This window comes from Notolepis coatsorum, assembly GCF_963971535.1.
Source record: "Notolepis coatsorum genome assembly, chromosome: 9".
NCBI lineage: Eukaryota > Metazoa > Chordata > Actinopteri > Aulopiformes > Paralepididae > Notolepis > Notolepis coatsorum.
In genome coordinates this window covers 121,811,243-121,839,119 of record NC_140173.1, presented here as the reverse complement: position 1 = coordinate 121,839,119, position 27,877 = coordinate 121,811,243, and the positions used below count along the sequence as shown (strand labels likewise).

Sequence of the window (27,877 nt, the reverse complement as noted above, 5' to 3'; positions counted from 1 at the left end):
AATAATGACAAGACATATAACATAAAAATTAAACATTTCCAACAGACTTAAAATGAAAATCTTCTTTTTTATGTACATTTAATTCATTGGAGCTCTGAGAGACAGGCCATTCTCAATCTAGTACCGATTTCTCCTCATGCACACAGAGAGAGGGGGGGGGGAGGGGTTGATCTTAAACGTTTATTTGATTAATTATTTATAAATGTATTTTGTTTACATAATGCACAATAATAGATATTTGAATGTTTTGAACGTATGTTTTTTTTTTTTGGAATAGTCGAATGACATTTCAGGCCATTTTGACAGCCCTACTAGTGCATACCCAGAGTAATAAAAAGGATGGGTTATAGCCCTGACATTCTCAGAAGACAACGCTACTTTTCATACAATATGATGAATGCTACTTTTCATACAATATGATGCGTCTCCCGGTGGTAACGGAGGACACTGACCCCTCCCCCTCCTAATACAGCAACCCCCCAGAAACCACTCGGCAGGGGTAGACCGTCTGAATTGGCTACATCTGCATCCCAGGTAACACACGGTGATGGAACAGTATGAGATCATCCTCTGTTATACTCAGGAGTGCTTAGAGAACGCTCGGGATGGAGATTGGATTACATCACGGGCACTGTCACAATAACAGGGCACATAATATCCCTTTTAACCTCTTTTTTTTCGTAGGATTTGTTTTCGGCATTTTATTGCTTTATTTCGGATACAAGTCCGGCAGAGAGGAAGGATGGGAGAGAGATATGGGGGAAGACATTCTGCAAAGGTTGCCGGGTCCGGGAGTCGAACCGGGGATGGCCGTGTTGCACTACAGTGCGTTACGTGGTGCACCACCCAGAAGTGCAGCGGCCCGGCCCTTCTTGAGGACGATTTGCCCACCGGCGCCCAACGCCACTTTGGCGACCTCTAGCGGCTCGGTGTGCATATGATTTTCTAATTAAAGACATATTTGTTGCCTGTCGATTGGTGTTTCAGGCGACAAAATCCGTTCAGCGGTTCTCGAGTTACATGCCGATATGTGAGGCGTGCGCTAAAGTACACGACAGACTTTTCTTTTTTTCTAATACCACCCGCGACTCCCGATACTCTAGCTCCGTCAATCATTTGGCGATCTCGAAAATTATTGGACAGGGTTGTAACCAATGAGTGTGGCTTTCCAGGGAAGGGGACACACACACATTTTACACTGTACATTGGAATATTGACAAAGCCTTACTTGGTCATTTACTGTACAACTAGGTTAGGACATTTGTAGGGGCCAGTTTCGAATTGCAGTCTCACGTAGGTGTTTTTTGAGAGTGTTTTTGAAGGTGGGTAGTGATTCACATTCCTTTACAGCTTTAGGTAGGGCGTTCCACATTGATGTGGCATAATTGCGAAACGTGTTTAGTCCCTTGTTTGAGCCGAATCTGGGTTTTACATGATTTGTGGAGCTCCCTCTGGTGTTGTGATCGTGGTATTCACTGACCTTTGGGAAGTATTTTGACATGTACATGGGTACCTTGGTCGCGTAATCTTGTAGACCAGGCCCATTGCAAGTTGCTGTACTCTGTCGTCTACTCTAAGCCATCCTAGGTTGTCAAAGTGGGCAGGGGTGAGGTGGGTTCTAGGAGTCAGGTCAAGTAGTAGTCTGACTAGCTTGTTTTGAGATGTTTGTAATTTGTTTTTTAGTGCCTTTGAGGTGCTTTGGTACCATGAGGTGCAAGCATAGTCGTAGTACCCTTGAATGAGTGCTCCTGCTAGAGTCTTCAGGGTATTCTTGTTTACCAGAGAGGAGATCCGGTACAAGAATCGCGTTCGTTGGTTGACTTTTTTTATTACATTGGATGCCATTTTGTCACAGGAAAGATTAGCCTCTAGGATGGAACCCAGGTAGGTAATTTCATCTTTCCTTGTGATAATATTGTCACCCACTGTAACCGAGAAGCCGTCGGTCTTGCTGAGTTTGTTATTTGAACCGAAGAGAATGGACTCTGTTTTGCCCATGTGTAATGATAGTTTGTTGTCGGCGAGCCATATGCAGATTTTGCCTAGTTCCGAGCTGAGGGCTTTTTCAACCTGTAACTTGTTCTTGTCAGAGACCAGCAGGGCTGAGTCGTCCGCAAACAGGAACAAGTTGCAGTCACAAGCTGACGACATGTCATTTGCATAAATTAGGAATAGTAGCGGTCCTAGTATGCTTCCTTGTGGAACACCACAGCTCACTGTGAGGGGGGGGGGATAGGGTACCGTTTACTTCCACCATCTGTTCCCTCCCCTCCAGGTAGGATTGTATCCAGCTCACTGATAAACTATCAAAACCAATTGCTTTTAGCTTGTCAATCAGAATGGTGTGATTGACAGTGTCGAAGGCCTTTTGTAGGTCCAGCATGACCATGCCGCAGTATTTGCCCGCGTCCACCTCTTGTTTGATGTGGTCGTTCAAGTAGAGAAGGCATGTGTCAGTGGAGTGGGATGTTCTGAAGCCAGATTGGAATTCGTAGATTAGATTTTTTTCCGCGAGGTACTTTTCGATCTGTTCGTATACTATTTTTTCCATGACTTTCGAGATGGATGTAAGGATAGAAACAGGGCGGTAGTTACCCGGGTCTAATTTGCTGCCCTTTTTGTGCAGGGGTGTTACTCTCGCTATTTTGAAGTCCTTGGGGACGTGTCCCTGTTTTATGGAGAGGTTTATTATGTGTGTGATGACTGGGGTGATGGCTGCTGCTGATTTTGACCAAAATCGCTCCTAATCACTCATTTCTGAACAGATTTGTATTTGAAATTTGGACATTTACTATATAAGACTTCAGGCTATGGACCCAGGGTGTTTTCCAGCTGATAGAATTTTCATTATTGTATCAGACACTTCAGAATGTTATCTTTCAAAAGAGACCAGGCTCATGCATGTGCTATAAGTATAAAGTATAGTTTTTTGGTTTGCAAAAAAAGTATGCAGTCCTCAAGTTCAAGTAAAAAAATTGCCACTTTTGGGGGCGCCTGTTAACACATTGTGCGCCATAAACGGCGTAAATCGTTATTGCCCGCCATGCGTTGAACGCCAACAATGGTGTATCACGTGTTTGGGATCAATATTTAATTTTTTCGCCATGGCATTCATAATTCATCCAGCCTCCCTCCGGATCGCAGCCGGACCCTGTTCTGATATTGCAACGCCTCAATACCGCCGCCTGGTGGATGGTCGGGCGAGTTACACTCACGCCAAACCGGAAGTGGCGATCCGTGCATCGAGGAAATTCCTCCGCCAGAGATATATTGTGGCGTGGATCAATATACACACTCGAGTGCATTTGGATCGATTTCGAAACGCAATAATCGATATGATTTCGGCGTTTATTGCATCATACAAACCGGAAATGGATCTAGCAGATCGACGTCAAATAATTGGGATCTTTTTCCTCCAGTCTCATCGGCAAACGGTAAGAGGACACTAACGTTACTTTCAGCTTGATTGTCCATTTCTTTGTTTGCAATCAGTCTGATCAATATATCAACCCATACTAAATAAAGCCGTTACTGACGATCAAGGAATTATAAACGACCCCCCCCCCCCCCCTTTCATTCACGCATGATGAAGCATAATGTATACCGATCATATACATTTGAATTTTTTAATATAGCGTGTATACTGTAGGAAAGAAACGGCAATCGATAATCCTTATAATACTTATATTCTCGACGGTATTAACACAACAATGTACAAATAATGTACAAACAAAAAATATAACGTTCCCACATCCGGAACGATAGATACCCGATGTTGAATGGGCCATAGTAATGCAGATATAGCTATAATATTTTAAAAGTTATAGCCCTGCAAAGAAGGTAAACATCTCCATAGGCTTACAGCGGTGGCAGAGAGGGCATAATGATGGGCACAATGCATGGCGCCCAATGTGTTAAGAGGTTAAATGGTCTCTTTGTGGGTTTGATCCATTACATGATCCGTTACGGATCTGCTTTTTCTCCATGCTGCACGGCACCTCCATGTTTACAGTGCAGTGACAGAACCTTCAAGCACAAACACGCTTGACTCTGAGCCACGGTGTGGAAGATGGAAGATGACTGAGCCGACATGCTGCCATGCATTCCTGTCTCATGTCCTGGGCCCTCATGCATCAACGTGGACTTTGAACTTGACCTACTTCCACACGTAAGCACGGAATGTAGAACTAGCGTACGCACAGGGAAGTCGGCATTCATCACACGTGCGTACGCAGGCTCTATGGTCCTCCGTGTTGATGAATACCACTTTGTTCTACCGTCAATGCTCGTGCATGATTATCCATATATTGTTGGTGTTGTCCTCGACGACCAGTTGAACTTCTCTGCTCACATCGCAGCGACGACCAGAACCTGCCGATTCCTCCTGAGCAACGTCAGAAGGATACGCCCCTTCCTGACAAAAGAAGCCACCCAACTCCTCGTCCAATCAACAGTCATCTCCCGCCTCGACTACTGCAATGCACTGCTCGCTGGCCTCCCGGCCACTGCCACTAAGCCTCTTCAACTCATTCAGAACGCAGCGGCCCGCCTGATCTCAAACCTACCGAAGTCGGCCCATGTCACCCCACTTCTTAGGGACCTGCACTGGCTCCCCATTGCTGCACGAATCCGCTTCAAGGCCCTCGACCTAGCATACCGTGCGGCAAAGGGAACCGCTCCCGCCTACCTCCGGTCAATGGTCTCTAACTACACACCCTCAAGACCCCTACGCTCTGCATCTTCTGGCCGCCTCAGACCTACTCCTATCCAAGCTCCGGGAGGGTCATCAAAGAGAAGTCGCCTATTCTCAGTCCTTGCCCCACAATGGTGGAATGAACTACCCACCCCAGTTAGGACAGCCGAATCACGTCCAATCTTTCGCCGTCGACTAAAGACGCACTTCTTCAACCATTATCTGAATTAAAAAAAAAAAAAAAAAAAAAAAAAAAAAAAAAATCTATCCCTAACTAACCGTACTGTCATGCACTTGTCCTAATAAACTAACCTACACTGTAGCACTCAACACTTTGATGAACATTGTTGCTCAGCTGATAGAGTTGTGCCCTTCCTGATGGCTTGTCGTACAGAACTTGTAAGTCGCTTTGGATAAAAGCGTCAGCTAAATGACTAAATGTAAATGTAAATGTATATATGGTCATGAAAATGAGGAAACACCCCCCATGGGATGTGAAATAATGGACCGACCCGAGCGGGACTCCGAGAAACTCCACGGAGAATTCACTGCTGTCGAACCAAGAAGACACTATCGCGTATTGTGGGATAAATAAAAGGCGGATTTGTAAACGGTGATGTCAGATATCAATGGCTCCCTAAGACCATTGCTGCAATTCTGCCTGGACAGCTCAAAATACTAATAAAGACCGTTCGTTGACCAATGACCACTGTTTGGCGTTGGTTGGGTGTCATTATAACCGTGCTTGTAATATGAATGCCTTTATTAGTTGTGTTCGATTGGCTATATGATTTTTAGATGCATCTATTTTGTTGTCGGCTAATAAAGACCGCGCTGGAATATGACTGCCTTTTCCCGTGTTGTTTGATTAATACCCCATGGATTAAAGTTCTCCTCAATTTTATTCCAAATCGCGATGGATCTCCCGTCAATTTTCTACCTGCTGCATATGATTTCTAGAGGCATACTACAATCTATTTTGACGTCAGTATTGGGTAGCCTATATAAACAATATAATACGAGAGCATATACAAGAACAATGAATCTCACTGCATGTATGATAGCCTGCCTTTCAATACATGAACTTGAATCCCATCATATACATAGTCTGTCCACTATAGTGTCATTGCAATGCGTTTTCTATTCTTTCTTATACAGTAAAAAGGGGGAAGAACACTATATTAATATGACTTGTATTCTGCTTACAGCTTCGAAGTTCCACTTGTTTCGTTTAACGTAAAGCCTTTTAAATATAATCAAAACGTTCCCGTGTTTCTGCGGTCTGCGCAGAATAATAACGAGTTGAGCTTTATGATTTATGATGAATTGAAAATGGGGGACCCTGATGTAAACAAGACGAAAGTTGGTCTGCATCCCCAATTAACAATTGTATGTACTGAGCTGTACTGTACTGTACCCATTCTGCAATCTGTTAATAAACTTTTCAATCAATCAATCAATCAAGCTACGCGGAGCGCAGTCAGTCAGTAGCCTACACCCCGTATATTCCGATAACGCTATATAAACCATGCTGCATTCATTCTGAGAGAAAGATCTATTATTCCAAATGCTATTTATAGGGTTTTGACCATAATTACACTACTGTTGCTATTTTACAATGAACTATAATGAACTACGGTTCGTACAGAACGTGCCAGTGTTATTATGCACAGAAGCTCATTTCCTTGTTGTAATAATATATTCTACCACTGGGCGCTAGGTACGCCAGGTCTGAAAAGTGCGTAGATGTACGCACAAAGTCAAGTTCAAGTTGAAGTTGATGAATCCCACTCTTTGCTTAGAAATGATCGTACGCACAGGGTAAGCACAGATCTGTGCGTAGAACACGTTGATGCATGAGGGCCCTGGTCTTGGTGTTGAGATTGTCTCAGAACTCATGCCTAGTCATTTGTCAGTTCAAAAAGGCCCAGAAGCCCTTTTCATGCAAACTCTCTTGTATTTCATCAAAGGGAAATCCTTGAATGCGAAACCATGTTCTGAAAGTGTGCATTTCATTCTTTATTCAGTAAAGAATAAATAGATAAATAAATAAAATATCATCAGAGAGATAAGCACTGTGATGATCCTGCAGGGGAGGAAAAAAAGTGAGCTTTACAAATTCCAAATCCCTTATGGATATGACAGCTTATTAGAATGATTTTGGTGTGCATGCGTGCGTGTGTGTGTGTGTGTCTGTGAATGAGTATGAGTGTGAGTCTGTTCATTCTCCAAGTCTTGAAAGTGCAGTTGCTAATTCCTTGTTGTAATTAAGGAGTGGGGGGAGAGTCGGGAGAGAGAGGGATAGAGAGAGAGATAAATGAGAGAGCGAGAGAGAGAGAGAGAGAGAGAGAGAGAGAGAGAGAGAGAGAGAGAGAGAGAGAGAGAGAGAGAGAGAGAGAGAGAGAGAGAGAGAGAGAGAGAGAGAGAGAGAGAGAGAGATTTCTAGGCAGACTCTATTAGCCTGTTTGGCGCAGGACCAACATATTTCTTGACCCCATGGTGCAAGTGAGGACAGGGCAGCACAAAGAGAATGGCAGAACAGGGAGGGGGGGGGCACAGAGGGAGTGGGGGGAGGGGTGTAGATGTAGCCGCTGAGAGTTGCCCCCATTTTATGAACAAACCAGACTAAGAAAAAAAGTAATTTGCGATTTATTATACTTTATACTTATAGCACATGCATGAGTCTGGTCTCCATTGAAAGGTAACATTCTTACTAGGGCTGTCAGTTTATCACGTTAATTAGATTGATTAATTAATTACACAGCAAATTATCACATTATGACATTTTTTTTTCTTTTTTTATAATTATAATTATTATTATTTTTAAATCGCATTCATTCCATAAGAACGTAGAATAAACATTTACAAACTTTTTTTTTAAAATGGTTCATTTGCATGTTCTTGGTGTCTGATTCTAGGGACATCTATCTATCTCAGGGAATGTATTCCCAGTGTCAGAAATACTGTGTCTGTTACTAGGCTTGAGTAAATTGTAATGAACCAAATGAGAATATCAATTATTTTTTTTACTGTGAATTGCTCAAATTGACCAGACCTGAAAAATCTAAGCAAATGAATAAAGGGAAGATGATTAAACAGAAGGGTTTGTAGATACAGTACTGAATTCTGCCATCCGGACACATGCTATTTGAAATATGATTATAGAATATAAAATATCAGGCCTAAAATGGTTATGCGATTAAAATGCGATTAATTAGATTAATTCATTACAAATCCTGTAATTAATTAGATAATTTTTTTTAATCGCCTGACAGCACAAATTCTTACACAATAAAGAAAAATCATCATGCGATTAAATGCATACATTTTTTTACTTTTAATTCTTTCTGTAGTTCATTAATCGAAATTAATGCGATAAAGTCCCAGCCCTAATATTAACAGCAACCAGTAATGTCACCATACTGTAGGTATTTTATAAAGTGAATAATTATACCTACATATCATTACATTATTATGTACCGGTAGCTTGTGTCTCAGGACGATGGATCAATGGTCAATGGATTTGATGGCTTCCAGTAATCGGGGAGGGAAGAGCAATAATCATTCTGTTAACGAGGCTACTGTGTTCAACAACCTCTCCAATTAGCGGTTATGCTTCATGCTGTTTTTATGGTGCTGCCGACACGAATGCTAATTGATTTTGTCGCTGACAATGTGCGTGATCAGATTACGGCTCCCTGGTAAAAGCAGGGATGTGTATTGTAGCACACTTCAAACACCTCATGCAAATAGTTCCATGAGTGCATGCGGCAAACCCATCAACTGTGATAGAATGATAAACACACAACCCCAGTCTATGTGAGTTTGCAGGTGGGATATAGTTAGGCCTAAATGGTAATCCCAAAAAATGCTGTAGGGGTAGCATTAAGCTACTTAACAGTGTTTTTATGCGTTTGCACTGCAGTTGTCTTCACTGGCAGGATCTGCCTTTAGCTTGGTACTGTGCCGTGCTGCATTAAGGCTCCCTGAAGGTGAATTAAATTCAAACGATTCTGCCTGAAGGCGAATTGAATACTCTAGTGTGGCAGAAAAGGATGGGGGGAAATAATGCAGTAACAAACTATGTGCCATTTGAGCAGATCATTGAATATTTGTAAATGTGACCTGTTATAGAAAAGAAGATGAATAATAATAAAAACAAATAATTGTAATCGATTAGTACTGTAGGTTGCTTTGGACTTAGTCAAGGAAGACTTGGTTAATTTTCAACCCTAGTAGTCACATACAACCCTAGTAGTCACAGACAAACCTAGTAGTCACGTAGTGGACATCTGATGTGACCAAAACCCCCACCCATCCAGGAGACCATGTGCTCATGGCAGAGGCCAGAGGAGCACTACACAGAGTGAGCACACAGAAGGCTGCCGGCCCGGATGGCATACCGGGACGGGTCTTCCGGGAATGTCCGACCAGCTGGATGAGGTCTTCACTACAGTATTTAACCTCTCACTGTCCCGGTCCACAGTCCCCACATGCTTCAAGACCACCTCTATCATCCCGTCCACAGGCACTCACCACCCACATCTCTGAATGACTACCGAGCCATAGCATAATCTGTGTGTTCTTTTAAAAAAAATTATTAAATGCTTATTTATCTTATGAACAGGGGTGCGTTGCTCATGGGACGGGGCTCTGTGAGCAGAAGCACGCACACGCACATGAACGGATGTGCACACGCGTGCACTGCACACAGGAATGCGCTGCACTCGACTGATGTGCCAACTCGCTAAGTACCCACCTGGCTACTTTGCATAACAATAGCGCAGGTCGTCAGGTGTGTTCAAAATTCAAATACGTTCTCAGATACAGTCACACAAAACTTGTGAATGAAATGTGTTACATTCCATTCGTAGAGGCAATTAGGCATTGTCTTTAGTCTATGCATACGCGAGGGGACATTTATGCGTGCACGTGGCGTCATTAAAACACCGTGCAACCAGCTTTGAAATCACCAACGCAACCCTGCTTATGAATGTTGGGGGAGGTCCCGGTTCAATTCCCACTCCTCCCAGGCAGTGTGTCGAAGTGTCCTTGACCAAGACACTTAACCCCTAATTGCTCCCGATGAGCAGGTTGGCACCTTGCATGGTTGCCTCCGCCATCGGTGTGTGAATGTGTGAGTGAATGGGTAAAATGTGAAGAACAAATTGTAAATCGATTTTGATAAAAAGCGCTATATAAATGCAGTCATTTACCATTTACCATTTATGCTATGTATGTGTGCCCCCCCTACATAGCCACAGCCCTCCTTTCATTTTCATATGTTCCAGCACATTGTGGTAATGACAAATAAAATGTAATTGAATTACATTTAAAATAAAGGCCTAAGGAAGAGAGACATAGTGCCTTGAACAATTCTTCTTTGGGTCTCCTTTCTTGGACTGATTTTGTGTTTACACTCAAGGGAAATCTCCCATTGTTTGGCCTGTTACTAATAAATAATTTATCTTAGACTGCATTTCTCACTGACTGTTCTGCTTTCGACAACCCAAAGGTCTGAGAAATCAAGCTTTTAAAAAACGGTCTGTGAATTCACACAGAAGCCATAGCATGGCGATTTGATTTCACTGCGACTTGGTTCGTTATTTGGCAGTGCGGTGGGGCTGTGTACCGACTCCGTAAGAGAGCACACAGAATCTGTTCTGAAAACCAACTTTTACACGATTTTGTACGGGAAGCTCTTCAAAGCTCCACACCAGGACGAGGAAATCGGAGAGCTCCACCGAGAGGACCCCAGAAAGAGGGATGGCTGTGATAAAACATAGCCGTCAGCCTGTCAGCGAGGGTGATGAAACACAAAGCAATGTTAAAATGGAGCTGGGCCACATGAAACAAAAGAATACGGAAACCATCCTCCGCTTCTGTTTAGAGCCTGTTAATCCCTGTGCGCCCTGTGGACGGCTGTGATGATAGGCTAAATTAAGCTCATTACAATGGGGAGAAAATTAGACTTTCATGCACCTACTGGGGCTATATTTTGCCATCAGAGCTGACGCTTGCCACAAGAAAATCATACACTGTGTCTTGAATCCCCTCCTGCTAAGAGCCCCCACCAATGGGGAAACATTTAACATAAAAGGGGGGGGGGGGGTGAAACACACAAAAAAAGTATTTCAGTAAATGGATGAATGGATGATGCATAGGCCTACATCCTTAGGTGTCTTCATTTGTTGATAGCAGTTCTAAGGTGAGTGGGTTGAGTGGGAGTGGCAAGGGAGGGGATCAACCCCCACTTAATACCTCTGAACATCTCTCTTTGTTATGGATATTAATAAAAGTAATCGAGGCAAACAAAGGAGGGACAATAAACTACTCAACTTTTCAAAGCGTTTCCCAATCGAACCCTGTCTTACTCGCCAGTCGCTCCTGACCTCCTACTCAATACACGGCAGAGCACCGCTGAGAGGGGAAACGGAGTGGAAAAATTAGGACTTCCACCTCATTTCCACTTCAGTGAGCAACATTGGTCCCATTAACAAAGTTACGGATCTCATTGATCACTGTGCCTTGGGCAATTAATTAGCTAACAATCCCTTCAAGCTCTTTTCCATAATATAAATGTTTTATGCAATAATCAGTTGGAGATAATTAATTTTGTACTTGTATTTAGATACAAGGATGTAAAGCAGTGGTTCTCAAACTACGGGTCGCGACCCAAATTTGGGTCGCGGGTAGGTGACACTTTTTTTTATTATAATTTTTCTTTGTTCTGGCAACATATTTTGGCAAAATATGCCTCGTTTTATAAATGTGTATTGATAACATAGTGCTGTAATTACATTTTCTAATAAATATGCATGATCAAGTTCAACAGAGTGTGCTTTTATTTTGATATTCCTTAATTCCACATTGAAATTACGTGATACATTACGTGTGGGGTCCCCAAAAAAAATCCTAAATAAAATGGGGTCACGGTATGAAAAAGTTTGAGAACCCCTGATGTACCCAAACATCGTTTTAAAGCATCTGCTACAAAGGGATGTTCGATATTGGCTTTTTTACCGATATTGTCCAACTCTTAATTTCCGATACCGATATCAACCGATACCGATATATGCAGGGTTTCCCCCCCAAAAAAACAGAATAATTTCAGGTAATTAACATTACATATCTCTTGTTGTGGAATTAACACAACATTATGCATACTTTTGACAATAAATAAAATAAGAATGTGTTCTTACTTGCTTGCCTGGGTAAATAAAGCTTAAATAAATGTAAAAAAACAAAACACATTTTAGCAAATTTTTTTTTTTTTTAATCTTTTTCCCCCTCCTTTTTCCTCAGATTTTCTCCCATCCCAATGTTAGTCGTTATGCCAATTCCCAATCCCCTTCCTGGTCGCTGCGCACTTACCCCCCACAGTCGGTCTGGGAGAGTGGAGGCTACCACGTGCTTCCTCCGACACACGTCCAGCCAATCAACCGCTTCTTTTCACCTGGCAGCGTGGATTCTCACTGAGAGGGCGTAGCGTGTGGAAGGATCACACTATCCCACTTAGATCCTATCCGCGCTTAGCAGGCGCCCTGACCGAACTGTAGGAGTCGCTGTTTACAACGACCCGGACCCACCCCGCCAGCTTCTCCCACCCTCTAATACTGCCAATTGTATTAGTGTGAACGGCCAGCCAAGCTGGTGACAAGCCCGGAGCGGGTTGGTGACGAACGCAATCTCCGTTACGCCACCTGACCGCCCTTAATTTTAGCCATCTTAATTGTTAGTTTCATTGTGTATTGTATGTTGAGTACTGACTTTTAATAATTCTGTTTTGCAATAATTGTTTTTGTATGTTTTTTTGTGTGGACCCCAGGAAGACTAGCTGGTTGCCATGACACCAGCTAATGGGGATCCGTAATAAAATCAAATCAAGTAGCCAGCATGCTAAATGAACAGCGTATATCCAAACAGGATAAGCTAACCCAACGCATGCTAGCCACAGACGACAACGTCTGTGAACAGGGTTTATAACAAGGCCAAGGTTTATGTGTGAACACGACACCTGTGTTTTATGTTTCAAGAAACACAGAAGATTGATAGAGAGAAAGAGCGGTCTAAAAGACCGTGGCACAACTACACACACACGAGCACTTCTGTAGGCCAACACTACAGTGTTGTGGCTCAATACCACTGTTTTAAAGTAACAGAACACACAACTAACCTCTACCTTTATAGGAAGAACATAAGTCTCCAGGCCAAGGAAAGAAAAAACCCTTTCGACTGAGTGTTAGCTACAGGCCTTGCTAAGCACACATATATATATGTAGCGACCAACCAAAGACTAAAAAAGTCTAGCTCTCCTATCAACCCCACACTATGGCGAAGGATCTACACATCGTATCCCCATCATATGTAGTGAATAAACACAGTTTGTAACAAAAATACAGTCCCTCCTAGGAGGGACTTTTTATTGTATTGCAAATCATAGATGGGCCGGGGAAGGGAGCAGGGGTAACAGGAGGGGAAGTCACATCAGCGGCGCCTGCCACGAGCCGCTTGTGGCTTGCCACCCCGGGGAGCTTTCGCCCCGGAGGGACGGTACTGGGGTGCCTGGTCTCGACGATCCCTACCGTCACCTCCGGGCGTGGGTTGGCCGGCTGCGATGGTCGAGGCGCCCTCTCTCCTCCTGGCCTTCTTCGCCGAAGGGCCAGCAGTGGCGGTGGTAGTGGCGGTGGCAACGGTCGCGGGTCCCCGACGACGAGGCCTCCGTCGGACTCCACCGGCGACATCGGGCGGGGGGAAATGGGGCTGGAGCACCGCCCGCTCCTCCTCCATATCCCTGCAGGCTGCGGTCATGAGCTGCATTGCCGACCCGAAGAGCCCAGCATCGGAGAGGGGTGCCATAAGCAGGGGAAGCCTCTTCCTGTCCGGTACTCTCGCCTGCTCCAGCCAAAGATGGCGCTGGGATAGAGTGGCCAGGGCGCGTATCTTCCCGGCGGCTATGGCCTGCAGCTGGATCAGATGCAGGATGGCTCCGGCCGCCTGGGCGTGCTGAACATGTTGTTGTTCGGTCAGCATCGTACCGCCCGTCATCATCCCGGACATAAACCGCGCTAGCTGCGCGATGTTGGATGTCGCAGCTGGGGTTTGGGTTTCGGCGATGAACGACTGGTCACTCCAGTTGGCCAACTGCCTCGCCGATTTCCCATGGGGAACCAGCTTCCGCAACGGCTCCCACACTACCTCAGGACAAAGGAGGGACGCCATCAGTCTATCAAGCCGAGGCACCCCTTCCTTCATTCCCTCGACCAAACCCGCCACCCGCGTGACTTGCACGTAGGCGGGGGTGAGGCCAGTGATGTGGGAGACCACCTGTCCCTGACGTACGTAGGCCTCCATTGAGGGGAAAAATGGGCAGACAACGCCCGTCTCCCTCACAGGACGACGTTGCCATAGATGACCTATCAAATCATCGGGGACAGGGGCAGGCAGTGACTGCGGCAGCGGCACGCCGTTTGCGACGGCTGCTGCCGCCATGAGCTCCGGGAATAAGGCACGTAGTTCCCCATGCGCACCTTCCTCCACTGAGCCCGCGTCCCTCACACACGAGAGGCTACTGCCCATTGCAGAGCCACCATCTGATGTGGCTGATAGCAGGGCATCTCGTCGCTGAGTCAGAGGTTCTTTTTTTTAAAACTTTATTTTTTAGCGTTTATCGCTTTCCTGGTCAAGCATGACCGACAGTTGCAGGGTGAAACGGGAGAGAGAGCAGGGGGAGACATTCGGCAAATGACGGCGGGTCCGGGAATCGAACTCGGAGTCAACCAGATCCGTGACGCAGCACGGAGTCCCGCGCGAGCGCGGTAACATGGTGTGCTACTGGAGCACCCCGAGTCAGAGGTTCTAACACAACACCAGAATACGAGGGACCCCAAGGAGACACATCACCCCCTGCCACATCCTGAAAGGGAGAGTGATGTGTCTCCACCGGGGCGTCAAATAAGAGTGCATCTGCCTCCACCATGTAATCCTCCGTTTCCATCGGCCACGGAAAAGCAGACGCACCCTCATCCGGCTCCAGCAGCTCACCGAAACCAGGCCGTTCGCCCCTGCAAGCTACCCTCCTACGACGGGAGCGAGCAGAAGTGAAAAGTTTGCGTCTCAAATCCTCCGCCACGAGAGGAGCCGTCTGCCCATCGGCCGACGGCCCCCCGGCGGCGGAGGAACCAGAGCAGGAACCAGGCCATCTCACAGGAGATGCCGCTGGTGCACCAGCTCCTTGGAGAGGCAAACTACCCACCAAACGCCGATCGGGCGCGAGTGACTTCCACAACCGCGGAGTCAATCCCGCCCCAAGACGCACGATGGAGGAGGCAACGGAGAACCGCTGGTGAAGGGTGACGTTGCTAGCGCGACCCCCCGAAGAAAACATTATAACTTAGTTATTTTCTATTGAAAATTATGAGAGAAAGAAAAGAACAAGAAATAATGTTAACGCTGTCTCAACTTTCTTCAGACTAAACAACCTAGCTCAAGTGTTGGTATACAGGCACTTCCTTGTGGTGAAAGTGAAGAAGGAGATGAGGGTATGGCCACACCCCTGCTTATGTAGGTAACGGATGGGGGTGTGGTCAGACAGATGATGGTATGTAAAGGTACATTGTGAGTTTTTATTCAGTGCAAGTACTGAAGTGGAGAGTATTGCACTATGACGCTGAGCAGAGCTATACGATAATATAACAATGTCTTATTAAGAGGAACAGATGAGACTGCCCCCTTTCATGTGCTTAGATTAAGACACAACAAATATGCATTAGGGCATAAGGAACTACATTTAAAAGGACAATACTGTTGAAATGTATAATGACAAATGATAACTAATGTTGAAATAAAGGTAATTGAGAGATGCCTCGTTGAAAGAACATCACACCTGACTTCTCCATTTCTTCTAACCAACATTAACATGTATTATAGGTAATATATATATGCTACCAGGTGCCATATTCTGATACCTGTAACATATGCAAAGTTGCAAAGGAGAGTAAGGGAAAGAGCGATGGGGGCCAGACAACCCCCCCCCCCCCCCCCCCCCCCCCCCCCCCCAAAAGAAAGAAAACTCCCTAATGTTGGCTTGCATGACTATGGACCTGAAAGACTGCAGTCACTCAGTGGTCAGTACAACTTAACAGGAAGGACACATCAAGTATTCAACAAAGGGTTAAAGAGTTTACAGTTTGGTATAACATTTACAGGATTTAGGGCGCTCGCCTCGAAGTGCTGGAGACGCTGGGCTCGTCAGTTCGAGCCCAGCGCTCCACATTTGCTTTCAGTTTAGCTGGTCGTCCGTACTAATACACATTGGCCGTATTAGGGGGTGGGAAACTGATGGGTGGGGATCGGGCGTTGTGGACAGCGACTCCCACAGGTCGGTTGGTGCGCCTGCGCAGTAGAATCAGGAAGTGTCGGGGGCAGCGTGAGCCTCCCACGCGTTACTCCTCGCCACTGAGAGATCGAGCTGCGCAGGTGAAAAGATGCGACTGCTGTTACCTCAAGTACCGGAGGGGACTTGTGCTATGTATGACTTAGTCCACATTGCAGCCGGCTTGTGGGAGGCAAGAAACAGCGTCCGTGACTGGGGAGGGTTGAATTGGATGATACGAAAAATTGGGATGGGAGAAAATATAGAAAAATGGGAGAAAAAGTGGATAAAAAAAAAAACATTTACAGGATTTAAAATGCATTATGCTGCATAGCTTCCTGCTTACTTAAACTACTTGTACATACAATTAAGAGTGAATATGTGTCTGTGTAGAACCTGGTCGTAGGACGGATGAAAACGCATCCTTACCCTGACTTGTCCTACATACACGTTGGCTTCCTCCTCTAGCACCGTCAGGTTGGTGGGCAGGGTGGGGTCAAAGGTGGGGTCATTGTCGTTGACATCAGTGACCACGATGTTCACAGTGGTAGTGGACGTCTGCAAACAAACACAAGATAAACCCATGATGGCTACGTTTGAGGATTTGTTTCTGTTCAAAATTCACCCATTTAGAAACATCGCTAACTCATAGTCAGGCTACAGCTAATACTGTCACAGCATTTTTAAATAATTATGTAATTATAATTTAATTTGGCTAAAAAGCGTATCCAAACTCTATGCTTAACACATTGACTGCCGTTCACGTAGATCTACGTTTCTGTCGCCCGACGGTTGAGTGCCGGAAACGTAGATCTACGTTTCTGTCACGGTATTTCTTTTATTATCTATTGCCATTCATAATTCAGCGGGGCACCTTGTGCATACTGTTCTGACTGTGTCTGAGCTGGCAGACGGTATTATACCGCCCTCTAACGCCTTTGGCCAGTAATGCACCCCGATAGAAATGGGTTGGTTTCTTTTCTCTACCGAGCTGCGGCATGGGGGCGGGTCCTAAACACTCCGGCAAAACACACACTTGTAGGGATGCTTTGGACTACTGACCCCGCCCGCCCGTTGACGAGCAATGTCCAACAATGTCGGAGGCACGATCGCTGTGGATAACTGGAATGGCAATGAGATTATTGGATTCTTTTTTTTCCATTACTTCAGAGACCAGGTAAGGACACCATATATGAAAGCTTGCGTTGATCTGATATTTATTTCTACTGCGATTGAAGCTATCTGTGTTATAGCTGTTTGGCTGTTTTCCGTTGGGTTGCAGGAAGAGGGGGGGGGTCTAAATCACATTGCATGGGTGCACGACAAAGGATAATAGTGATGATCTAGCATTGATTTCAGGAAGATCCGATAATCAGGTGAAAAATTATTATTATGTTTATTGAATTACACAAAAACGCTGTTTTCGTGTCTTTTCCCTGGAATTGCTCAGAAGCGGCCGGACTATGTGCATATTCAAAACGGTAAAAAACGGAAATGTATCGATGAAAAAATAATCTGTTTTTTGCACGTTGACCAGAAGCAGCTCAATGAGACTTGACTGATGCAACAATACCCCCCCCCACCCCCCCCCCCCCCCCCCCCCGCCACACACTCAACTCAAGTCTATGGAAGAAACGAAGAATGTTCGAGGTCACTGATAGGCCACACTGGAGAATAAGTCAAGATAACAACTGAGTTGCGGCGACCTTACCCGACATCGAGCCAGGGACAGAGTGAAACTGTCTGGAATAGATAAGATGGATGGCAGGCCCCCCCCCCCCCCGATCCTCACCCAAACCCCCCTCCCACGTGTACGCCTGGCGATGTACGCGCGCGCTGGAGGGGAGGGACCCTTGACTGTCTCCTAGCCCATTTCCTAAGCCAATACCCTTATCCCACTAGGCGGCAACTGTAGCCTAACCCCCTCCCCTCTGGTAATAACTAATGGCAACTGTAATTAGTTTAGGCCAGAACCACTCTCCGTCCTCCCTCCCAACCCCCAAATCCCCCCCAGGATTTGTGTCTCAGGGTGCTTCCTGAGACACACGGACTCTCGGCTAGAAGAACATTGTAATAACAAATGTGCTTTGTTTGTATTAATTTAGGGTTGTGCCATTATTACAATGCAAATGTAATAATTGTGATTGATTTCCTGTAATGAGTTGTATGTGTTGTTTCAAGCATCCTTGACTTCCAAGGACAACGATGTAAATAAGTCACTGCACCTTTTTCGTTCCTATCCTTGACAAAAATGTATAATGGAGTAATAATCTGTATATGTTTTGTTGTCTAAATAAAAACCTTCAACCTTCAACCTTGATGGCGTTAGTAGACCATAGCTATACTATAAAATATAGGTTTAGGTCTACAAAGTACAACTACGTTTGCATGGGGTTAATGGACGGCACGGAAGTGGTCACTTCCCGGAAGGGGTGTGGCACTCAATGTGTTAACACTTTCCGTGCTAGCCATGCGGTACCCCGGAACCCTGTTGCGTGCCACCACCCACTTCAATGACAGAGCTCTCATATTTGCGAACGCATAAACTATATCGTAAATTATGGCTATGTGTCTAATATGGCCGTCGCTTATCAATGAGTTGTTTGCAGTCAACATTGTCGAAACGGATTGTTTTTTAATCGGTTCATTTCCGTTTTATACCATTTTGAAAAATGCTTGTTTTTTTTTAAGTTTCAGAAAAAATATTTGATTATGTGATAAACGCCCTTTACTGGAATACACTGGAATACACAAAACACATTGTCATTTTTCTGCCTATTTATGAATCGTTTTCAAATAAACGCTAGATTATCGATAGTATATGTGTACTTATGCACGCTATAGAAGCGGGCTGAAAAATCGATTATCTTATTTCATGATCGCACACACACACAGACACACACATACACACATATGGCACACGCTGATATATAGGTGAAATTAGCTCTGATTATCCCAAGACTGGTAAAATAGATTCCTTACCTCAAATCAGATGTTCTCCAAAAAGATTATTCCAATTCCTGATCGCCATTCCAAATATCGATCGCGTTTATTGATCCAACGCTGGGTACTGGAAACACATATTCTCCGCTGTTCTGGTGGTGGGCGATTACTTGGATCGTCTCCGGTTACTTGTCGGACAAGTAAAATGTGAAAGCAGGACTTTTTTTCTCCATGTGTTTCATTCAATCCAATCCAAAGGGGTGCAGTACCATCCGGAGAGACGATAGGGGGCGGTATTTTCCCTGTTCGAGTTCAGACAGATCCCCACTGGTAACGTGATGCTAGATTGATGAAAAATTTATGGAAATCGATAATAAAAAAAAATAACAATTAAAAACGAGATCTCTCGTCGGCTGGCACTCAAAGGTTGGCATGAACTAACGAGAAATCTCGTTGTTGGCACTGAAAGTGTTAATGACATGTAAATAAGTCACTGCGCCTTTTTCGTTCCTATCCTTGACAAAAATGTATAATGGAGTAATAATCTGTATATGTTTTGTTGTCTAAATAAAAACCTTCAACCTTCAACCTTGATGGCGTTATTAGACCATAGCTATACTATAAAATATAGGTTTAGGTCTACAAAGTACAACTACGTTTACATGGGGTTAATGGACGGCACGGAAGTGGTCACTTCCCGGAAGGGGTGTGGCACTCAATGTGTTAACACTTTCCGTGCTAGCCATGCGGTACCCCGGAACCCTGTTGCGTGCCACCACCCACTTCAATGACAGAGCTCTCATATTTGCGAACGCATAAACTATATCGTAAATTATGGCTATGTGTCTAATATGGCCGTCGCTTATCAATGAGTTGTTTGCAGTCAACATTGTCGAAACGGATTGTTTTTTAATCGGTTCATTTCCGTTTTATACCATTTTGAAAAATGCTTGTTTTTTTTTAAGTTTCAGAAAAAATATTTGATTATGTGATAAACGCCCTTTACTGGAATACACTGGAATACACAAAACACATTGTTATTTTTCGGCCTATTTATGAATCGTTTTCAAATAAACGCTAGATTATCGATAGTATATGTGTACTTATGCACGCTATAGAAGCGGGCTGAAAATCGATTATCTTATTTCATGATCGCACACACACACAGACACACACATACACACATATGGCACACGCTGATATATAGGTGAAATTAGCTCTGATTATCCCAAGACTGGTAAAATAGATTCCTTACCTCAAATCAGATGTTCTCCAAAAAGATTATTCCAATTCCTGATCGCCATTCCAAATATCGATCGCGTTTATTGATCCAACGCTGGGTACTGGAAACACATATTCTCCGCTGTTCTGGTGGTGGGCGATTACTTGGATCGTCTCCGGTTACTTGTCGGACAAGTAAAATGTGGAAGCAGGACTTTTTTTTCTCCATGTGTTTCATTCAATCCAATCCAAAGGGGTGCAGTACCATCCGGAGAGACGATAGGGGGCGGTATTTCCCCTGTTCGAGTTCAGACAGATCCCCACTGGTAACGTGAGGCTAGATTGATGAAAAATTTATGGAAATCGATAATAAAAAAAAATAACAATTAAAAACGAGATCTCTCGTCGGCTGGCACTCAAAGGTTGGCATGAACTAACGAGAAATCTCGTTGTTGGCACTGAAAGTGTTAATGAACAACTGATGTCAAACTATAGAAATGTTGCTTCCCCAATGTGGCAACAGATTCACTGAACTGCACTTGATTAAAGGGGCAAACACCAATTTGCTCAAACAGATAACTAACAAGGCTCTTATGAGGCAGAGACAACTGAAGCAGACAAAAAGCAATATAAGTAATCTAACAACAGTTAGATTGAGGGTGCCCAAGTGCAGGCCGGTCACTCTGATGTCACATGTCACGAAGACCTTTGAGCGGCTGGTCCTGCAGCACCTCAAGCCCCTGGTGAGTGACTCCCTAGACCCCCTGCAGTTTGCTACAATGCAAACATGGGTGTGGAGGACGCCATCACCTACATGCTCCACAGGGCCTACACACACCTACGCAGCTCAGTGAGGATCATGTTCTTCGACTTCTCCAGCGCATTTAATACCATCCAGCCACTGCGGCTAGAGGAGAAGCTCATTGGGATGCAACTGGACCGGGGAACGGTGGCCTGGATCACCGACTACCTTACCAGCAGACCTCAGTACGTGAGACTTCAGGGCAGCCAATCAGAGGTGCTGGTGAGCAACACCGGCACTCCCCAGGGTACCGTGCTGTCACCCTTTTTGTTTACCCTCTACACCTCCGAACACAAGAACATGCCACCTGCAGAAGATCTCCGATGACTCCTCCATCGTCAGCTACATTGTGGACGACAATGAGGCTGAATACAGGGCTCTGGTGGAGAGCTTTGTAGGGTGGTCGGACAGTAACCAGCTCCAACTCAACATCAGACAAAGACAAGGGAGCTGGTGGTGGACTATCGGAGAGGTAGGAACGGTCCCCCTTCTCCCATAATCCTTGGAGGGGAGGAGGTAGAGATGGTGGAGTCCTACAAATTCCTTGGAGTTCACCTGAACAAAAAATTGGACTGGTCGGACAACACTGAGACCCTCTACAGCAGGGGTAGGCAACCCTAGGCATGCGTGCCTGCATAGGCACACAGGGGCATTTTCATAGGCACAGGGGGCAGCAAAAAAAAAAAAAGCTAAAAAAAAATATATATATATACTATTTTTTTTTTCTTTTTGCTTTGAAATATTATAGTGAAATATTTTGCACTGTTGTCGCATTTATCTTGTTGAAATCCTCCCACAGGTTCTTTTTACTACCACATATTTAATTGAGACCCTTTATTTGTTTATTATTTCAATTTAGCTGGAAATACATTGCTACATCATTCAGTAACATTTGCAGAGCCTTATAACAAAAACATTATTACGGTCACCATTGTGACCAGTGGGATTAATCAACAAATTGTATTATTTATTTTTCTATTTCATTGAACATTGCACATGTTAACACTTTGATCGCCATGGGTTAAATTCATAATTTACCATCCCTCGCCAGCTCTATTTGTCTATGGAGAAGTTCCCCTTCTTTGCAGGGCTATAACTTTTTAAATTCTATTGCTACATTGCCATTATTATGGCCCATTCAATGTCCTATATGTATTGTTCAGGGTGTAGCAACGTTAAACTTTTTCATTCACATATTCATACTAAAATATGGTCTAAAGTATAAGTATGTTTTTATCGTTTTCTGCAGCTTTCTTCAGAACGTGATTTATAGCCCTAAATGCATTATATTGATGATGAAATACAGTTTGGTAGCGATCGGCGCGAGATGAAAAATTTCAACTGGACGTACTTCTAGAATGATCTACGTATGATCTGATGATGACCGGATGGGCGGGGGATCGTTTATAATTCCGTGGGCAACGTTAGATGATTCATCCAGAGTGGGTCATATGTTCATCATAGCAGTTTATATTGAACACGTTAGAATATAATGCTGAATCTTACCGTATGTTCCTTGCGCCGTTGGACGATCAGCGTGGAGTAGACCGTTTTCGATTATGGGATGTAGAAATGCCCGATCCATTTCCAGGTTGTATAATAGTATATACGTCCAAATAATGTTGTTTATTGAGTTAGGGCAAGCAATCTATTATCCAGTGTTTCAAGATGGAGTCGCGGGAGCTATAGAGAGTGGCCGGACCACATTTGCATGAGTACTACTGGTTCAAAGGTTAATATCCGGTTGGCGATCTGCCGATCGGCCACCAGATGGCGCTCTTGAACCGCTAGAGAGTTGAGAGGAGATCACACTTGTGTCTCAAGGCCCCGGAAAGGAAATATGATTTCGATGACAGATTTTTGAAATATTGACATCAAAGATGAGTTAAGGCGTCCTCGGCGGAATGAGCATGGCGGGGAATGACAAGTTCCGGCGTTTTCGGCGGTTAAAGTGTTAAAAGCAATTTTTTTTACTCAAAATGTGAGTATTACCAAGTCAACTTGTGTTCTTAAAACAATGACAATAAACATAGTTTTATTAGGTTGAAATAATGTGGTTGTGTACTTATTTTTCTGTTAACTTATTATGGATTGAAAACTGAAAACCTTAATGCACAGTAACTGAACTCAATATTTTTAAGTTCTGGTAACTTATTATTATTTTTTTTTTTACAGTGTAGTCTTGCGATCAATCAACACTTATGTACACGATATACCTCACATTCACCCTCCATTCACATCCTGGTGTTCTCCTGGTGTTCTCCATTAGGCCTGTAGGTGGAGCTATGACAGCACACGTACAGTACACACACCGGTCCAAAAATGAATGGGCAAATGTGAGTGAAATGGTCGCACTGTATGCAGCTGTTTGTCTGCATTGCATCCCCCCCCCAACTCAGATTTAGGGTTGATACAACCATCATAATAATATTGTTAATAATAACAATAACAATAATGATGTAATAATGTAAAAATTATCATTAAAAAGACCTGATTATGAGAAAAAAAATTACGATGCATGGAATATTGTTGAGGCACACTAGTTACAACTATATTTCAAACAGGCACTCCATGTCAAAAAGGTTGCTGACCCCTGCTCTACAAAAAGGGACAGAGTAGGCTGTTCTTCTTGAGACTCAGGTCGTTCGACGTGTGCAACCGACTGCTGCTATCTTTCTACCAGTCGGTTGTAGTCAGCGTCCTCTTTTTTCCTGTGGTGTGCTGGGGGGGGCAACATCAACTCGAGGGACTCCAGCAAGCTGAACAAGCTGGTGAAGAAGGCTAGCTCAGTAGTGGGTGGTAAGCTGGATAACCAAGAGGTAGTGGCTGAGAGGAGGATAAGGAAAAAGCTAGAAGCCATCATGGAGAACCCCTCTCACCCCCTCTACGAGGAGTTAGCCAGAATGAAGAGCATGTTTAGCTTAAGACTCATGACTTTATATTTTTTAAAGTGACATTTTGTTTAATGTGATTGTTTTAGTCAAGTCAAGTCAAGTCAAGAGTTTTATTTGTCACGGCATAAAAGTATACAGTGAAATGCGGGGGGTCTTGCCCGCAACGATTGTGCATAATACAATAATACAATAATAAGAATCCAATAGGATGAGAATGCGACATTTGTGCAATAATACAAGTAATAAGAGTAAAGACATATCAGGTATATGTACATGAGTTTTACAAAAGCATGGGAAGACATGCTAGGTCCTGTGATAGTGCAATACACTGTTAGCTACGGAAGAGGCACTGGGTCTTATGTACACTACCATACAATGCTATACAATATACAGTTATACTACCGTAATTCCTCGAATAGTAACCTGTATTCTATTAAAATCCGGGTCTCTATTAATATCCGGGTGCGCTGTTGAGCTAAGCAATTATAAGCCGGCCTCCTAATACAAACCGGGTTACTAATATACGCATGAGCGAACCTCTCCTTACTTCCGTATGGAACACGGGTCGCGCACAGCACGTAACACAACAACAATAGAGCTGAAAGCAGCTGACGGTAAAAGAGCACGTTGCCACCCACAGCACCCGGAGCTGCTAACTGGCTAACGCTACGAGAGCCAACGTTGCCACCCACAGCACCCGGAGCTGCTAACTGGCTAACGTTATGAGAGCCAACGTTGATACCCACATCACCCGGAGCTGCTAACTGGCTAACGCTATGAGAGCTAACGTTGCTACCCACAGCACCCGGAGCTGCTAACTGGCTAACGCTATGAGAGCTAACGTTGCTCCCCTCAGCACCCAGAGCTGCCAACTGGATAACGCCATGAGAGCTAACATTGCTACCCACAGCACCCGGAGCTGCCAACTGGCTAACACCATGAGAGCTAACGTTGCTACCCACAGCACCCGGAGCTGCTAACTGGCTAACGCCATCAGAGCTAACGTTGCTACCCACAGCACCCGGAGCTGCTAACTGGCTAACGCTATGAGAGCTAACATTGCTACCCACAGCACCCGGAGCTGCTAACTGGCTAACGTTATGAGATCTAACATTGCTACCCACAGCACCCGGAGCTGCTAACTGGCTAACGCCATGAGAGCTAACGTTGCTACCCACAGCACCCGGAGCTGCTAACTGGCTAACGTTATGAGAGCTAACGTTGCTACCCACAGCACCCAGAGCTGCTAACTGGCTAACGTTATGAGAGCCAACGTTGCTACCCACAGCACCCGGAGCTGCTAAGGTAAAGTTACTTGATTTCACTTTGAAAACGTTGAAATGACCAGTGACCACCTGTAATTGCACTGTTTACTATTTCATACAGTACTTGGTTTCAATAAATGAACCCAGTACATTTTACTGGGTTCAAACTGAATTTTTTTTTTGATTTATTCATTATGATCTGTTTGAAAATTTGAAATATAGGCATCTCTCTTATACATGCCTCCTCCTAATACAAGCCTGGTACCCACTACAGTTGAAACAAATACAAGCCGGGGTTACTATTAGAGGAATTACGGTATGTGTCCTTATGCTAGCTTGCTATCCATCTGTTTACTATACAAGAACCACTCCTGTTCTTGTTTTTTTTAAAGTGACCTTTCATTGTGTAAAGTGACCATACGTGTGAGCGTGTGCAGCATGTGTGTGTGTGTGTTCATGTTAAAGTGACTGCTAGTGTGTGGGCGTATACAGTGTGTGTGTTGTGTGTGCGCTCATGTGTGCTTGTGTGTGGAGAGTTCAGTGTTCAAGACTCTGATGGCCTGGGGGAAGAAGCTGAGCCGAAGTCTCTCTGTCCTAGTTGCTGGTGTTCGCAGGCGTTTGCCTGACCGCAGCAGCTTGAACAGGCTGTTGTTGGGGTGGTGAGGGTCTTTCATTATTCTGCAGGCTCTGGATTTGCAACTCTTGTTATATAAGACCTGCAGCGGTGGTAGTGCAATACCCGTAGTACGCTCAGCTGAGCGTACCACTCTCTGTAGGGCCTTCTTGTCCTGTGCCGTGCTGTTTCCATACCAGGCAGTGATGTTTCCAGTCAAGATGCTCTCTACAGCTCCGGAGTAGAAGGACTGGAGTATCTTCCCCGATACTCTGAACTTCCTTAACTGTCTCAGGTGGTAGAGGCGCTGCTTCGCCTTCTTTACGACTGAGTCTATGTGTGTTGTCCATGTCAGATCCTCTGAGACGTGGACCCCCAGGTACTTGAAGCTGCTCACCCTGTCCACGGTAGCCCCGTTTATCCTCAGTGGTGTGTGTGTCTCCTGCTGTGTTCTCCTAAAATCCACGATCAGCTCCTTGGTTTTACCGATGTTCAGGAGCAGGCTGTTGTCCTGGCACCAGCGTTCCAGTACCTCAACCTCCTCCCGGTAGGCCTTCTCATCGTTGTCAGAGATCAGCCCCACCACCACTGTGTCGTCCGCAAACTTCACTATGGAGTTGGAGCTGAAGTTGGTCACACAGTCATTTGTGTATAGTGAATACAGCAGGGGGCTCAGGACACAGCCCTGGGGGGACCCGATACTCAGGGTGATGGTGTTGGAGGTCTGACCCCCCACCCTGACCGCCTGGGGCCTCTCACTCAGAAAGTCCAGTATCCAGGCGCTCAGAGCGGAGCTCAGACCCAGCTCGATCAGCTTGTCCACCAGTCTGGTGGGGACTATGGTGTTGAACGCTGAGCTATAGTCAATGAACAACAGTCTCACATAGCCCCCCTTCTGGCCGTCTAGGTGAGAGAGGGTGCTGTGCAGTACTTGGGAGACCGCATCGTCAGTGGACCTGTTTGGCCTGTATGCAAATTGCATAGGGTCCATATCGCTGGGGAGGGAGGCACAAATGTAATCCTTAACCAGCCTCTCAAAACATTTCATGGCCACAGAGGTGAGTGCCACCGGTCTGTAGTCATTAAGACCTGTTGGGGAGGATTTATTTGGTACCGGGATTATAGTAGACACCTTGAAACAGGCAGGGACCACGGATTCCGCCAGGGATAGATTAAATATGGTGGTGAACACTGGGGCTAGCTGGTTAGCACAGGACATAAGTATATGTCATGATCCGATGTGCTTGTAGCTCCCGCTAATGGCGGAGCCGGTATTGCCTTGTACCCAGCCCTTAACGGGGTGTAGCAATGATCCAGCGTATTTCCTCCCCTTGTGGAGCAGGCCATGTGCTGAAAAAAGGATGGCATCACTTTCTTCAGATTTGCCTGGTTGAAATCGCCGGCTATGATCATAGCTGCGTCCGGATGTTTGATCTGGTGGATGTTGAGATGCCCCTGTAGCTCCGCCAGGGCCCTGGCGGTATTTGCTTGTGGAGGAATATACACCGCCGTCATGATAATGGCGGTGAATTCTTGGGGGAGATGAAACGGTCGACATTGAATGGAAAGATGTTCTAGGTCCGGGAAGCATGAACTGGAGAGTATCTTAATCTCCTTAGGGCTAGTCCAGCCGTTGTTTGTGAGGAGACAGACACCCCCTCCAGAGCCCTACTCCAGAGGCTACTGTACGGTCCGCTCGGAAGACGGAGAAGGAGTCTGAGGGAGAGACGCTGTGATCCGGAGTCGCTGGTTTCAACCATGTCTCCGTGAAGCACATGATGTTACAGTCTCTCACCTCTCGCTGATTTAGCGGTTGCCGCATGAGTGTTGTGTGTGTGTGTGTGTGTGTGTGTGTGTGTGTGTGTGTGTGTGTGTGTGTGTGTGTGTGTGTGTGTGTGTGTGTGTGTGTGTGTGTGTGTGCGTGTGTGTGTGTGTCTGTGTGTGCTCATATGTACTTGTGAGTGGAGAGTTCAGTGTTCAGTGTTCTGATGGCCTGGGGGAAGAAGCTGAGTCGGAGTCTCTCTGTTCTTGCAGTGTGTGACTGTAGGCACTTGCCTGACCGCAGCAGCTTG

General features: G+C 45.1%; 1 protein-coding gene across 1 annotated transcript in view; it reads right to left on the bottom strand.

Moving 5' to 3' along the window:
- The window catches only part of LOC311234736 (protocadherin-15-like), a gene marked incomplete at its 3' end in the record, with an annotated part of 504,680 nt that overhangs the window by 219,451 nt on the left and 257,352 nt on the right, over positions 1 to 27,877 (bottom strand). The window contains exon 15 of the mRNA XM_084321979.1: positions 16,497 to 16,625. Within this exon, the coding sequence (XP_084178105.1) occupies positions 16,497 to 16,625 (129 nt within the window). The remainder of the gene's footprint in view (positions 1 to 16,496; positions 16,626 to 27,877) is intronic.